We start from the raw sequence: 14,866 nt of genomic DNA, 5'->3' as shown, positions 1-14,866 counted from the left end.
TTCATTTTAATTGGAGGCTAATCACTTTACAAAATTTTGGTGGTTTTTGCTAGACATCGACATGAATCAGCCATGGGTGTACATGTGTCCCTCCACCCTGAAACCCCCTCCCACATCCCTCCTCACCCCATCCCTCTGGGTTGTCCTAGAGCACCAGCTTTGAGTGCCCTGCTTCATGCATCAAACTTGCCCTGGTCATCAATTTTACATATGGTAATATACATGTTTCAATGCTATTCTCTTAATTCATCCCACCCTCACCTTCACCCACATTTTCCAAAAGTCTGTTCTTTACATCTGTGTCTCTTTTGCTGTCTTGCATATAGGGTCATCGTTACCAGCTTTCTAAATTCCATATATATGCATTAATATACTGTATTGGTTTTTGTCTTTCTGACTTCCTTCACTCTGTATAATAGCTTCCAGTTTCATCCACCTCATTAGAACTGACTCAAATGTGTTCTTTTTTAAAACTGAGTAATATTTCATTGTGTATATGTACCACAACTACCTCATCCATTCCTCTGCTGATGGACATCTAGGTTCCTTCCATGTCCTAGCTACTGTAAACAGTGCTTCAGTGAACACTGGGGCACATGTGTCTCTTTCAATTCTGGTTTCCTTGCTGTGTATGCATAGCAGTGGGTTTACTGGGTCATATGGAAGTTCTATTTTCAGTTTTTTAAGGAATCTCCACACTCTTCCCCATAGTACCTACACTAGTTTGCATTTCCACCAACAGTGTAAGAGGATTCCCTTTTCTCCACACCCTCTCCAGCATTTATTGTTTGTAGACATTTTGATGGCAGCCATTCTGACCGACATGAGATGGTACCTCATTGTGGTTTTGATTTGCATTTCTCTGATAATTCGTGATGTTGAGCATCTTTTCATTTATTTGTTAGCCATCTGTACATCTTTTGAGAAATGTCTGTTGAGTTCTTTGGCCCATTTTTTGATCAGGTTGTTTAGTTTTCTGGTATTAAGCTGCATTGACTGCTTCTATATTTTGAAGATTAATTCTTTGTCAGTTGTTTTGTTTGGTATTATTTTCTCCCATTCAGAAGGCTGCCTTTTCACCTTACTTATAGTTTCCTTCATTGTGCAAAAGCTTTTAAGTTTAATTGGTCCTATTTGTTTATTTTTGTTTTTATTTCCATTACTCTGGGATGTGGGTCATAGAGCATCTTGCTATGATTTATGTCAGAAAGTGTCCTGCCTATGTGTTACTCTAGGAGTTTTATAGTTTCTGGTCTTACATTTAGATTTTTAATCCATTTTGAGTTTATTTTTGTGTATGGTGTTAGAAAGTGTTCTATTTTCATGCTTTTACAGGGAGTTGCGGAGAAGGCAATGGCACCCCACTCCAGTACTCTTTTGCCTGGAAAATCCCATGGATGGAGGAGCCTGGAAGGCTTCAGTCCATGGGGTCGCTAAGAGTCGGACATGACTGAGCTACTTCACTTTCGCTTTTCCCTTTCATGCACTGGAGAAGGAAATGGCAACCCACTCCAGTATTCTTGCCTGGAGAATCCCAGGGATGGCAGAGCCTGGTGGGCTGCCGTCTATGGGGTCGCACAGAGTCGGACACGACTCAAGCGACTTAGCAGCAGCAGCAGCAGCACAGGGAGTTGACCAGTTTTCCCAGCACCACTTGTTAAAGAGATTGCCTTTTCTCCATTGTATATTTTTGCATTCTTTGTCAAAGATAAGGTATTCATAGGTGTGTGGATTTATCTCTGGGCTTTCTATTTTGTTCCATTGATCTATATTTCGGTCTTTGTGCCAGTACCATACTCTCTTGATGACTGTAGCTTTGTGGTATAGTCTGAAGTCAGGCAGGTTGATTCCTCCAGTTCCATTCTTCTTTTTCAGGATTGCTTTGGATATTCAGGTTTTTGTGTTTCCATACAAATTGTGAAATTATTTGTTATACTCCTGTGAAAAATACCTTTGGTAGCTTGATAGGGATTGCATTGAATCTATAGATTACTTTGGGTAGTATACTCATTTTCACTATATTGATTCTTCTGATCCATGAACATGGTATATTTCTCCATTGATTTGTGTCGTCTTTGATTTCTTTCATCAGTGTTGTATAGTTTACTATATATATAGGTCTTTTGTTTCTTTCGGTAAAATTTTTCCTAAGTATTTTATGCTTTTTGTTGCAATGGTGAATGGGATTATTTCCTTAAATTCTCTTTCTGTTTTCTCATTGTAAGTGTATAGGAATGCAAGGGATTTCTGTGTGTTAATTTTATATCCTGCAACTTTACTATATTTATTGATTAGCTCTAGTAATTTTATGGTGGTGTCTTTAGTCTTTTCTAGGTTGAGGATCATGTCATCTGCAAACAGTGAGAGTTTTACTTCTTTTCCATTCTGGATTCCTTTTATTTCTTTTTCTTCCCTGATTTCTGTGGCTTGGACTTCCAAAACTAAGTTTAATAATAGTGGTGAGAGTGGGCACCCATGTCTTTTTCTTGATTTTAGAGGAAATGCTTTTAATTTTTTGCCATTGAGGATAATGTTTGCTGTGGGTTTTTCGTATATGGCTTTTATTATGTTGAAGTATGCTCCTTCTATGCCTGCTTTCTGGAGTTTTGTTTTGTTTTTTTTTAGCATAAATGGGTGTTGAATTTTGTCAAAGGCTTTATCTGCATCTATTGAGATAATCATATGTTTTTTTTATCTTTTAACTTGGTAATATGGTGTATCACTGGAGAGGGCAATGGCAACCCACTCCAGTACTCTTGCCTGGAAAATCCCATGGATGGAGGAGCTGCAGTCCATGGGGTCGCTACGAGTCATACATGACTGAGCGACTTCACTTTCACTTTTCGCTTTCATGCATTGGAGAAGGAAATGGCAACCCACTCCAGTGTTCTTGCCTGGAGAATCCCAGGGACAGGGGAGCATGGTGGGCTGCCGTCATGGGGTCACACAGAGTTGAACACGACTGAAGCAACTTAGCAGCAGCAGCAGTAGCATGGTGTATCACTTCAATTGATCCGTGAATATTAGAGAATCCTTGCATCCCTGGAATAAAACCCACATGGTCATGAAGTATGATCTTTTAAATATGTTGTTGGATTCTGTTTGCTAGAATTTTGTTGAGAATTTTTGCACCTATGTTCATCAGTGATATTGACCTGTAGTTTTCTTTTGGGGGGACATCTTTGTTTGGTTTTGGTTTTAGGTTAATGGTGGCTTCATAGAATGAGTTTGACAGTTTACCTTCCTCTGCAATTTTCTGGAAAGGTTTGAGCAAGATAGGTTTTAGCTCTTCTCTAAATTTTTGGTAGAAGTCACCTGAGAAGCCATCTGGTCCTGGGCTTTTGTACATTGGACAATTTTTTGTTATAGCTTCGATTTCCATGCTTGTGATGGGTTTGTTAAGATTTTCTATTTCTTCCTGGTTCAGTTTTGGAAAGTTATACTTTTTAAGAATTTCTCCATTTCTTCCAAGTTGCTCCTAGTAGTCTCTTATGATCTTTTGTATTTCTGTGTTGTCTGTTGTGTTTTCTCCATTTTCATTTCTAATTTTATTGATTTGATTCTTCTCCCTTTTTCTCTTGATGAGTGTGGCTAACAGTTTGTCTATTTTATTTATCTTCTCAAAGAACCAGCTTTTAGTTTGGTTGATTTTTACTATAGTCTCCTTCATTTTTTTTCACTTATTTCTGCTCTGATTTTTATTATTTCTTTCCTTATACTAACTTTGAAGTTCTTTTATTTTTCTAGTTGCTTTAGATGTAAAGTTCGGTTGTTTATTTGATGTTTCTCTTGTTTCTTGAGGTAGACTGGTATCGCTATGGACCTCCCTCTTAACAATGCATTTACTGAATCCCATTTGTTGTGGGTTGTCGTGGTTTCATTTTCATTTGTTTCTATGTATATTTTGGTTTCCTTTTTGATTTCTTCTGTGATCTGTTGGTTATTCAGAAGCATGTTGTTTAACCTCCATATGTTTGTATTTTTAATAGTATTTTTCCTGTAGTCGATATCTAATCTTACCACAATATGATAGGAAAAGATGCTTGAAATGATTTCAATTTTTTAAAATTTACCAAAGCTAGATTTATGGCCCAGGATGTGATCTATCCTGGAGAATGTTCCTTGTGCATGTAAGAAAAAGTTGAATTCCATTGTTTTTGGGTGAAATGCCCTATAGATATCAGTTAAGTCTAACTGGTTCGTTGTATCATTTAGAGCTTGTGTTTCCTTGTTAATTTTCTGTTTCGTTGAAATATCCAAAGATGTGAATGGGGTATTAAAGTCCCTTGTTATTATCGTGTTACTGTTAATTTTCCCTTTCATACTTGTTAGCATTTGCCTTGTGTATTGAGGTGTTCATATATTGGGTTCATAATTGTTATATCTTATTCTTGGATTAATCCTTTGATCATTATGTAGTGTTCTTCTTTGTCTCTTATCACGGTCTTTATTTCAAAGTCTATTTTATCTGAATTGAGTATTGCTACTCCTGCTTTTGTTTGGTCTTCATTTTCATGAAATAAGTTTTTCCAGCCCTTCACTTTCAGTCTGTATGGGTCTCTAGGTTTGAGGTGAGCATATAAAGGGGTCTTGTTTTTATATCCATTTGGCCAGTCTTTGTCTTTTGGTCGGAGCATTTAACCCATTTACGTTTAAGGTAATTATTGATAAGTATGATCCCTTTACCATTTACTTTGTTGTTTTGGGTTCATTTTTATAAACCTTGTCTGTGTTTCCTGTCTAGAGAAAATCATTTATCTTTTGTTGAAGAGCTGGTTTGCTGGTGCTGAATTCTCTCACCTTTTGCTGGTTTGTAAAGCTTTTGATTTCTCCTTCACATCTCAGTGAGATTCTTGCTGAGTAGAGCAATCTTGGTTGTAGGATTTTCTCTTTCATCACTTTAAGTATGTCCTTCCCTTCCCTTCTGGCCTGAAGTTTTCTATTGAAAGATCAGCTGTTATCTTCATGGCGATCCCCTTGTGTGTTATTTGTTGCTTTCCCTTGTTGCTTTTAGTATTTGCTATTTGTGTTTGATCTTTGTTAGTTTGATTAATGTGTGTCTTTGAGTGTTTCACACTAGGATTATCCCGTTTGGGACTCTCTGGGTTTCTTGGACTTGGATGGCTATTTTCTTCCCCATATTAGGGAAGTTTTCAACTATTATCTCCTCAAGTATTTTCTCATGCCCTTTCTTTTTGTCTTCTTCTGGGACACCTTTGATTCGAATGTTGTGGTGTTTAACATTTTCCCAGAAGTCTGTGAAGTTGTCTTCATTTCTTTTAATTCTTTTTTTTTCTTTTTTCCTCTCTGATTCACTTATTTCCATCATTCTATCTTCCACTTCAGTTTTCCTCTCTTCTGCCTCAGTTATTGGTTCCCTCCAGAGTGCTTTTGATCTCAATTATTGCATTATTCATTATTGATTTATTCTACATTGTTTCTTCTAGGTCCTTGCTAAACATTTCTAGCATCTTCTCAATCCTTGTCTCTAGTCTCTAGTCTGTAACTCCATTTTGCTTTTAAGATTTTGAATCATCTTTAGTATCATTATTCTGAATTCTTTTTCAGGTATACTACCTATCTCCTCATTTGTTTGGTTTGGTGGGTTTTTTATCATGTTCCTTCATCTGCTGAATATTTCTCTGTCTTTTCATTTTGTTTAGATTGCTGTGTTTGAGGGTCCGTTTCTGCAGGCTGGAAGTTCATGGTTATTTTTCTGGAATTGAGCTGCAGGAGTTGCTTGTATATTTTTGAGATTAATTGTTTGTCCGTTGCTTTGTTTACTATTATTTTCTCCCATTCCAAAGGCTGTCTTTTCACCTTGCTTTTAGTTTCCTTTGTTGTGCAAAAGCTTTTAATTTTAATTAGGTCGCATTTGTTTATTTTTGCTTTTGTTTCCAATATTCTTGGAGGTGGGTCATAGAGGATCCTGCAGTGGTTTATGTCAGAGAGTGTTTTGCTTATGTTTTTCTTTAGGAGTTTTATAGTTTCTGGTCTCACGTTTAGATCTTTAATCCATTTTGAGTTTATTTTTGTGTATGATGTTAGAAAGTGTTCTAGTTTCATTCTTTTACAAGTGGTTGACCAGCTTTCACAGCACCGCTTGTTAAAGAGACTGTCTTTTCTCCATTGTATATTCTTGCCTCCTTTGTGAAAGATAAGGTGTCCATAGGTGCATGGATTTATCTCTGGGCTTTCTATTTTGTTCCATTGATTTATATTTCTGTCCTTGTGCCAGTTCCATACTGTCTTGATGACTGTGGCTTTGTAGTAGAGCCTGAAGCCAGGCAGGTTGATTCCTCCAGTTCCATTCTTCTTTCTCAAGATTGCTTTGGCTATTCGAGGTTTTTTGTATTTCCATACAAATTGTGAAATAATTTGTTATAGTTCTCTTAAGAATACCATTGGAAGCTTGATAGGGATTGCATTGAATCTATAGATTGCTTTGGGTAGTATACTCATTTTCACTATATTGATTCTTCTGATCCATGAACACGGTATATTTCTCCATCTATTTGTGTCCTCTTTGATTTCTTTCATCAGTGTTTTATAGTTTTCTATATATAGGTCTTTTGTTTCTTTAGGTAGATATATTCCTAAGTATTTTATTCTTTTCATTGCGATGGTGAATGGAATTGTTTCATTAACTTCTCATTCTGTTTTCTCGTTGTTAGTGTATAGGAATGCAAGGGATTTCTGTGTGTTAATTTTATATCCTGCAACTTTACTATATTCATTGATTAGCTCTAGTAATTTTCTGGTGGAGTCTTTAGGGTTTTCTATGTAGAGGATCATGTCATCTGCAAACATAGAGAGTTTTAGCTCTTCTTTTCCAATCTGGATTCCTTTTATTTCTGTTTCTGCTCTGATTGCTGTGGCCAAAACTACCAAAACTATGTTGAATAGTAGTGGTGAGAGTGGGCACCCTTGTTTTGTTCCTGATTTTAGGGGAAATGCTTTCAGTTTTTCACCATTTAGGATAATGTTTGCTGTGGGTTTGTCATATATAGCTTTTATATGTTGAGGTATGTTCCTTCTATTCCTGCTTTTTGGGGGGTTTTTATCATAAATGGATGTTGAATTTTGTCAAAGGCTTTCTCTGCATCTATTGAAATGGTCATATAATTTTTATTTTTCAATTTGTTAATGTGGTGTATTACATTGATTGATTTGTGGATATTGAAGAATCCTTGCATCCCTGGGATAAAGCCCACTTGGTCATGATGTATGATCTTTTTAATATGTTGTTGGATTCTGTTTGCTAGGATTTTGTTAAGGATTTTTGCATCTATGTTCATCAGAGATATTGGCCTGTAGTTTTCTTTTTCTGTAGCATCTTTGTCAGGTTTTGGTATTAGGGTGATGGTGGCCTCATAGAATCAGTTTGGAAGTTTATGTTCCTCTGCAATTTTCTGGAAGAGTTTGAGTAGGATAGGTGTTAGCTCTTCTCTAAATTTTTGGTAGAATTCAGCTGTGAAGCCATCTGGTCCTGGGCTTTTGTCTGCTGGGAGATTTCTGATTCCAGTTTCAATTTCCGTGCTTGTGATGGGTCTGTTGAAATTTTCTATTTCATCCTGGTTCAGTTTTGGGAAGTCGTACTTTTCTAAGAATTTATCCATTTCTTTCAAGTTGTCCAATTTATTTGCATATAGTTGCTGATAATAGTCTCTTATGATCCTTTGTATTTCTGTGTTGTCTGTTGTGATCTCTCCGTTTTCATTTCTAATTTTGTTGATTTGATTCTTCTCCCTTTGTTTCTTGATGAGTGTGGCTAATGGCTTGTCAACTTTATTTATCTTCTCAAAGAAACAGCTTTTGGCTTTGTTGATTTTTGCTATGGTCTCTTTTGTTTCTTTTGCATTTATTTCTGCCCTAATTTTTAAGATTTCTTTCCTTCTACTAACCCTCGGTTCTTCATTTCTTCCTTTTCTAGTTGCTTTATGTGTAGAGTTTGTTGTTTATTTGACTTTTTTCTTGTTTCTTGAGGGGAGCCTGTATTGCTATGAATCTTCCCCTTAGCACCGCTTTTACCGTGTCCCATAAGTTTTGGGTTGTTGTGTTTTCGTTGTAGTTCATTTCTATGCATATTTTGATATGTTTTTTTTATTTCTTCTGTGATTTCTTGGTCATTCAGCAGTGTGTTGTTCAGCCTCCATGTGTTGGAGATTTTTAATTGTTTTTCCCCTGTATTTGACATCTAATCTTACTACATTGTGGTCAGAAAAGATGATTGCAGTGATTTCAGTTTTTTTTGAATTTACCAAGACTAGACTTATGGCCCAGGATGTGATCTATTCTGGAGAAGGTTCCGTGTGCACTTGAGAAAAAGGTGAAATTCATTGTTTGGGGGTGAAATGACCTATAGATATCAATTAGGTCTAATGGTCTATTGTGTCACTTAAAGTTTGTGTTTCTTGTTAATTTTCTGTTTAGTTGATCTGTCCATAGGTGTGAGTGGGGTATTAAAGTCTCCCACTATTATTGTGTTATTGTTAATTTCCCCTTTCATACTTGTTAGCGGTTGCCTTACATATTTCAGTGCTCCTATATTGGGTGCATATATATTTATAATTGTTATATCTTCTTGGATTGATCCTTTGATCATTAGGTAGTGTCCATCTTTGTCTTTTTTCACCACCTTTGTTTTAAAGTCTATTGTATCTGAAATGAGTATTGCTACTCCTGCTTTCTTTTGGTCTCTATTTGCATGAAATATCTTTTTCCAGCCCTTCACTTTCAGTCTGTATGTGTTCTGTGTTTCGAGGTTGGTCTCTTGTGGACAACATACATAGGGGTCTTCTTTTTGTATCCATTCAGCCAGTCTTTGTCTTTTGGTTGGGGCATTCCACCCATTTACATTTAAGGTAATTATTGATAAGTATGATCTCGTTGCCATTTACTTTATTGTTTTGGTTATACACCCTTTCTTGTTTCCTGTCTAGAGAAGATCCTTTAGCATTTGTTGAAGAGCTGGTTTTGTGGTGCTGAATTCTCTGAGCTTTTGCTTGTGTGTAAAGCTTTTGATTTCTCCTTCGTATTTGAATGAGATTCTTGCAGGATACAGTAATCTAGGCTGTAGATTATTTTCTTTCATCACTTTAAGTATGTCCTGCCATTCCCTTCTGGTCTGAAGAATTTCTATTGAAAGATCAGCTGTTATCCTTATGGGAATCCCCTTGTGTGTTATTTGTTGTTTTTCCCTTGCCACTTTTAATATTTGTTCTTTGTGTTTGATCTTTCTTAATTTGATTATTATGTGTCTTGGGGTATTTCGTCTTGGGTTTATCCTGTTTGGGACTCTCTGGGGTTTTTGGACTTGGGTGATTATTTCCTTCCCCACTTTAGGGAAGTTTTCAACTATTATCTCCTCGAGTATTTTCTCATGGTCTTTCTTTTTGTCTTCTTCTTCTTCTGGGACTCCTATGATTCATAGGTTGGTGCGTTTAACATTGTCCCAGAGGTCTCTGAGGTTGTCCTCATCTCTTTTAATTCTTTTTTTCTTTTTTCCTCTCTGTTTCATTTATTTCTATCATTCTATCTTCTACCTTACTTATCCTATCTTCTGCCTCCATTATTCTACTGTTGGTTCCCTCCAGAGTGTTTTTGATCTCATTTATTGCATTATTCATTATTGATTGATTCTTTTTTATTTCTTCTAAGTCCTTTTTAAACCTTTCTTGCATCTTCTCGATCCTTGTCTCCAGGTTATTTATCTGTAACTCCAATTTGTTTTCAAGATTTTGGATCATTTTCACTATCATTATTCAGAATTCTTTATCAGGTAGATTCCATATCTCTTCCTCTTTAGTTTGATTTGGAGGGCATTTATCCTGTTCCTTTACCTGCTGGGTATTTCTCTGCGTTTTCATCTTGTTTATATTGCTGTGTTTGGGGTGGCCTTTCTGTTTTCTGGCAGTTTGTGGTTCCTTTTTATTGTGGAGGTTCCTTGCTGTGGATGGGGTTAGACGGGTGGCTTTTCAAGTTTCCTGGTTGGGGAAGCTTGTGTCTCTGCTCTGGTGGGTGGAGCTTGATTTCTTCTCTCTGGAATGCAATGAAGTGTCCAGTAATGAGTTTTGAGATGTCAACGGATTTGGTGTGACTTTGAGCAGCCTGTATGTTGAAGCTCAGGGCTATCTTCCTGTGTTTCTGAAGAATTTGCATGGTATATCTTACTCTGGAACTTGTTGGCCCTTGGGTGGTGCTTGGTTTCAGTGTAGGTATGTAGGCATTTGATGAACTCCTTACGTTTAATGCTTCCTGGATTCAGGAGTTCTCTGGTGTTCTCAAGATTTGGACTTAAGTCTCCTGTCTCTGGTTTTCAGTCTTATTCTTACAGTAGCTCCAAGACTTCTCCATCTATACAGCACCGATGATACAACATCTAGGTTAATGATGAAAAGTTTCTCCACAGTAAGGGACACCTGGAGAGGTTCACAGAGTTACATGGGGAAGAGAAGAGGGAGGAGGGAGATAGAGGTTGCCAGGAGGAGAAGAGGCGAATCAAAAGGGGAGAGAGCAAGCTAGCCAGTAATCACTTCCCTGTGTGCTCTCCACCGTCTGGATCTCTCAGAGATGTTCACGGAGTTACACAGGGAAGAGAAGAGGGAGGAAGGAGACAGAGGTGTCCAGGAGGAGAAAAGGGGGAATCAAAAGGGGAGAGACAGATCCAGCCAGCAATCAGTTCTCTAAGTGTTCTCCACAGCCCAGAACACACAAAGAGATTCACAAAGTTGGGTAGAGAAGAAAAGGGGGAGTGGGGAGATGGAGGCGACCTGGTGGAGAAAAAGGAGAGTTAAAAGGGAAAGAGAGCAATCAAGCCAGTGATCTCATTCCCAAGTAAAAATGGGTGCTGAAGATTTGGTTCTTAAAGATACAAAGTTGATAACAAATACTAAAAAGCAAAGATTAAAAATCTAGAGTAGAGATTAGCTTCTCAAAAATACCATATTAAAAAAAGAGAAAGAAAAAAACCACCAAAGTCACAAAAAGTTTAATATATATATGAAGTTTACTTTAAAAATAATGTCTTAAAGAAAAAAAAATAAAAATAGGGTCTTTTTTTTACAAGGTAATAGTAGGTTATAAAAATGAAAATTGAAGGAGTAATAGGGGACTTAAAAATAAAAATAACCCATTTGAAGAACTAAATTAAAGAGATTGTCAATGTCAATTTTTAGCAAAGATGTGTGGCAACTTTGTCAAAACTTGGTGTTTTTTGTGGAACTCTCACCCATTGCTGTTGAGTATGTAAAATGATGCAGTCACTTTGGTGAATACAGTTTGGCAATTTCTTAAATAAAAAATAAAAATAAAATAAGAAAATAAAATTAAATTTTAAAAAATTTAAAAAATAATAAAAAAGTTTTAAAAAATTAAAAAATGATACTAGCAAAAATATATCTAGGACATTCTCTGGAGCTGTTATGGACAGTGTGGGGTCAGTTCATTTTCAGATAGTACCTTGGTCCAGCTTGTACTTCTCAAGGTCTCTAGGCCCCTTCCTATGTAGTCGCTGCTAACTACAGGGTTTTAATCTGTTGTATCTGTCACTTCCAAAGTGATTCCCTCTGTTTCTTTTAGCTTCTTCTGTTTGCTGGTCTCTTCAGTGTCTAATTTCCGCCCTGACACAAGGTGGGTGGTGGTGATCACTTTTTTTTTTTAGTTTCATTTGTTCAGTCGTGCTGTGGGGAGGGAGGAACACTGCAAACAAATCTCACTGGCATGTGCTCACAATGTTTCGGCCACACTGGGTTTGCCCTGCTCACGGCATGTGTGCTTTCCCAGTCTACACTGCTCAGGCTCTAGGTTGCACGGCCGGGAACTGTCTGAAGTGGACCCTGTGGTTGCCTGTACTTCCCAGGTCTAAGCTGCTCTGGTTCTGGTTTCCGGGTACTTCACAAAGGCGCAGACTTGGTTGAGCCTGAGTTTTGTGCCCTTCCCAGGTCCGAGCAGCTCCGGTGACCAGGATTTTGGCTAGCACAGTTGGAGGCTGCGCCTTTTTCCCTTCCCCCTTCCCAGCTGCTCAGTTTTCTGGATGTACAATGGGTGCAGCTTCCCAGGTGTGCCGTGATCTTCCCTGGGGAGCTGATCTATGGCTGCAACCCTCTCGGCGGGTGTCGACCCTCCAGCATCCCAAAAAGTCCTGGTTAGCAGCGAGGTCTGTTTGCAGTTTGGTATAGGATGCCTCTCTGGGGCCGTGATTCCACCCTTCTGGCTCTGACTGCCCTCCCCTGCCTGTCTCCTGCAGGGGATGGGCCAGTCTGCGGCTGGTTTACTCTGCTCAGCCCTTTGTTCTGTGAGCGGGCCTGGCAGTGTCTTAGGTTAACGCTTTTCACGGGAAAGCTATCCCACGGTCTAGGTTGCTGTCTCAATCTAGTTCCCTCAGATTGCTGGCGGGGCATTCAGGTTCAGTCCTAACCCAGAGCAATGCAGCCCGCCCCTCCCTTCCCACTTGCTAGTTGGGGATGCACGCGTCTGCGCTGCACGCTCACTGGGAATTGCTGTTAGGTACGTAAACCGCGGGTTTTAATTATGTATTTATTTTTCCTCCCGGTTATTTTGCCCTTTGCGATTCCAAGGCTCGCCACTGACCCGCCAGAGAGAGTGTTTCCTGGTGTTTGGAAACTTCTCTCTTTTTTAAGACTCCTTTCCCGGGATGAATCTCCATCCCTACCTCTTTTGCCTCTCTTTTTATCTTTTATATTTTGTCCTACCTCCTTTCGAAGAGTATGAGCTGCCTTTCTGTGTGTCTGATGTCCTCTGCCAGCATTCACAAGTTGTTTTGTGGAATTTGCTCGGCATCTAAATGTTCTTTTGGTGAATTTGTGGGATAGAAAGTCGTCTCCCCGTCCTATTCCTCCGCCATCTTAAGACTGCCCTGAAATCTAGTTTTATTTCTCAAGCTTTCTTTACTTTGGTACCAATTTTTGACCTTGATGAGATAGAATTTGAGTGTACTTTAATATGACAATTATTGTGTATGCAATAAATTATGCTCATGTTTTTTTTCATGTTATTGTTGCCAATATGATTAACTTCTAATTCTTTTGTTATATTATGGTTTTATTTTGTGTGTATATGAACATTTATTTACTATTTTAAAATTATTTTTATTGAAGTATGGTTAATTTACAGTGTTGTGTTTCAGGTATGTTTATGTTTTCTTTTTTTTTTTAACTCTGTGATACATCATAATTTACAATGTTTTGAAAGGAGACTCCAATTTGATATTTTTCCTAAAATGTTGACAACTTGTCTAAGCAGTGTTCTTGCAATGATCTACCCTTTTACATTGGTTACTGATGGTCTTTTAAATGATTTATTAAATAAATTCTTGGGCTATCTCAGATATCTGTTCACTCTTACTCATTTTCAAAGCCTTATGCTAGTTCCTTACTCTATTATTGTAGCTTCATGTTATAATATCAGCTCCTCTGTAGGAATTATTTTAGCTCTTCTTGCAGTTGAATTTTATAATAGTTTTGATAGATTTAAAGAAAATAATCCTGCTGAAGTTTTTATTGTGATTTTACTAAATGCATGTAATAATTTGGAAATAGTTGACATCCTTACAATATTCAGTTATCTTTTCAGAAATCATGAAATCTTTCTCCATGTTTTCAAGTCTTCTTTTATGTCTATTAGTACTATTTTCATATTTATGCCTCCCTTTTCAGTCTCTTACTAAGTAATATTTTGTTGTTGTCATTTACAGTAGGAATAGAACTATCTTAGAAGTACTTTATTCTTCCAGATTTTGCATAAAGATAATGAAGGATATATTATTACTTTCTGTGCCTACTAGAGGTCTCCAGGAAGAATCAAAAAAACCATTTGTGCATACATTAGAACATTATATGGCTGAATATATTTCAGTACTTCATTGGTTTTTCTGAAGTATTTTGCATTCTCCCTGCAACAGTGATTTCACTTTTTAAAATGCAAAAATACTGGGAATTTAACAAGAACAAGAAAAATTTCTTAAAGAGGAACAGAACATCTCACTGTCATTAACAGACTTAATCTAACCTCTTGGTATGACAGTAATATATCTTTGCCAGGAGAAAAGCAAAGGTACTATTATTCATTCTTTTGACAAATATTTTAGAGAGTGTCTTCTACTGTGCACCTGCTAATTCTAGAGGGAGGTACTAGGGACAAAAAGGAAAGGTCATACAAATTTGTGTAGAATGTAGTTGCCACAGGTATGCAATCAGAATCTAGTAGAGGAGACAGACACATGAGTAATAAATGATAAGATGTGTGGTGTTTTTCATAGATCCACTGTGCTCTGGGACTGTCATGAAGGGAAGTATTAGTTTTGAGTAGAGGACGGTCTTATGTATGGATGTGACATTTGAGGGGGACTTCTAAGGCTGAGTAGAAATTTAATGGGCTGAACCTAATATGAATGAAACAAGTAGAGAGTATTGATGATGCCTTCATTTGCTCAACAACTGATGAACATTTAGGTTGTTTCTATGTCTTTGCTATTGTGAACAATGCTGCAATGGACATGGGAGTGGAGATATATCTTTGAGATCTCATTCACATTTCCTTTGACTATATACCCAGAAGTGGGATTGCTGAATCACATGGTAGTTCTATTTTTAACTGATTAAGGAACTTCCATACTGTCTTTCATTGTAATTGTACCAATTTATGGTCCCACCAACAGTTCATGAATGTTCATTTTTCCACACATCCTGACCAACATTTGTTATCTGTTGTCTTTTAGCTGATAGCTATTCTGACAGGTCTGAAGTGCTCATTGTGGTTTGATTTGCATTTCCCTGATAATTAGTGATGTTGAGCACCTTTTCATTAATTTTATTCTTTAAGTAATGAGAACTATGACTTGTTTTAG

The 14,866-nt window shown here is 37.4% G+C and overlaps 1 protein-coding gene across 3 annotated transcripts in view; it reads left to right on the top strand.

The window, feature by feature from the left end:
- The window catches only part of LOC145535846 (RNA polymerase II elongation factor ELL2-like), an 84,849-nt gene that overhangs the window by 66,336 nt on the left and 3,647 nt on the right, over positions 1 to 14,866 (top strand). The window contains exon 2 of one of the 3 annotated variants that reach the window (XM_081564189.1): positions 11,581 to 11,631. The exons of the other annotated variants lie outside the window; for them this stretch is intronic. Within the exon in view, the coding sequence (XP_081420315.1) occupies positions 11,581 to 11,631 (51 nt within the window). The remainder of the gene's footprint in view (positions 1 to 11,580; positions 11,632 to 14,866) is intronic. 3 annotated transcript variants of the gene reach the window in all.

The sequence above is a fragment of the Giraffa tippelskirchi genome, chromosome X, assembly GCF_054371585.1.
Source record: "Giraffa tippelskirchi isolate mGirTip1 chromosome X, T2T-mGirTip1v1.2.pri, whole genome shotgun sequence".
Lineage (NCBI taxonomy): Eukaryota > Metazoa > Chordata > Mammalia > Artiodactyla > Giraffidae > Giraffa > Giraffa tippelskirchi.
This window is presented reverse-complemented; position numbering and strand designations above follow the sequence as displayed.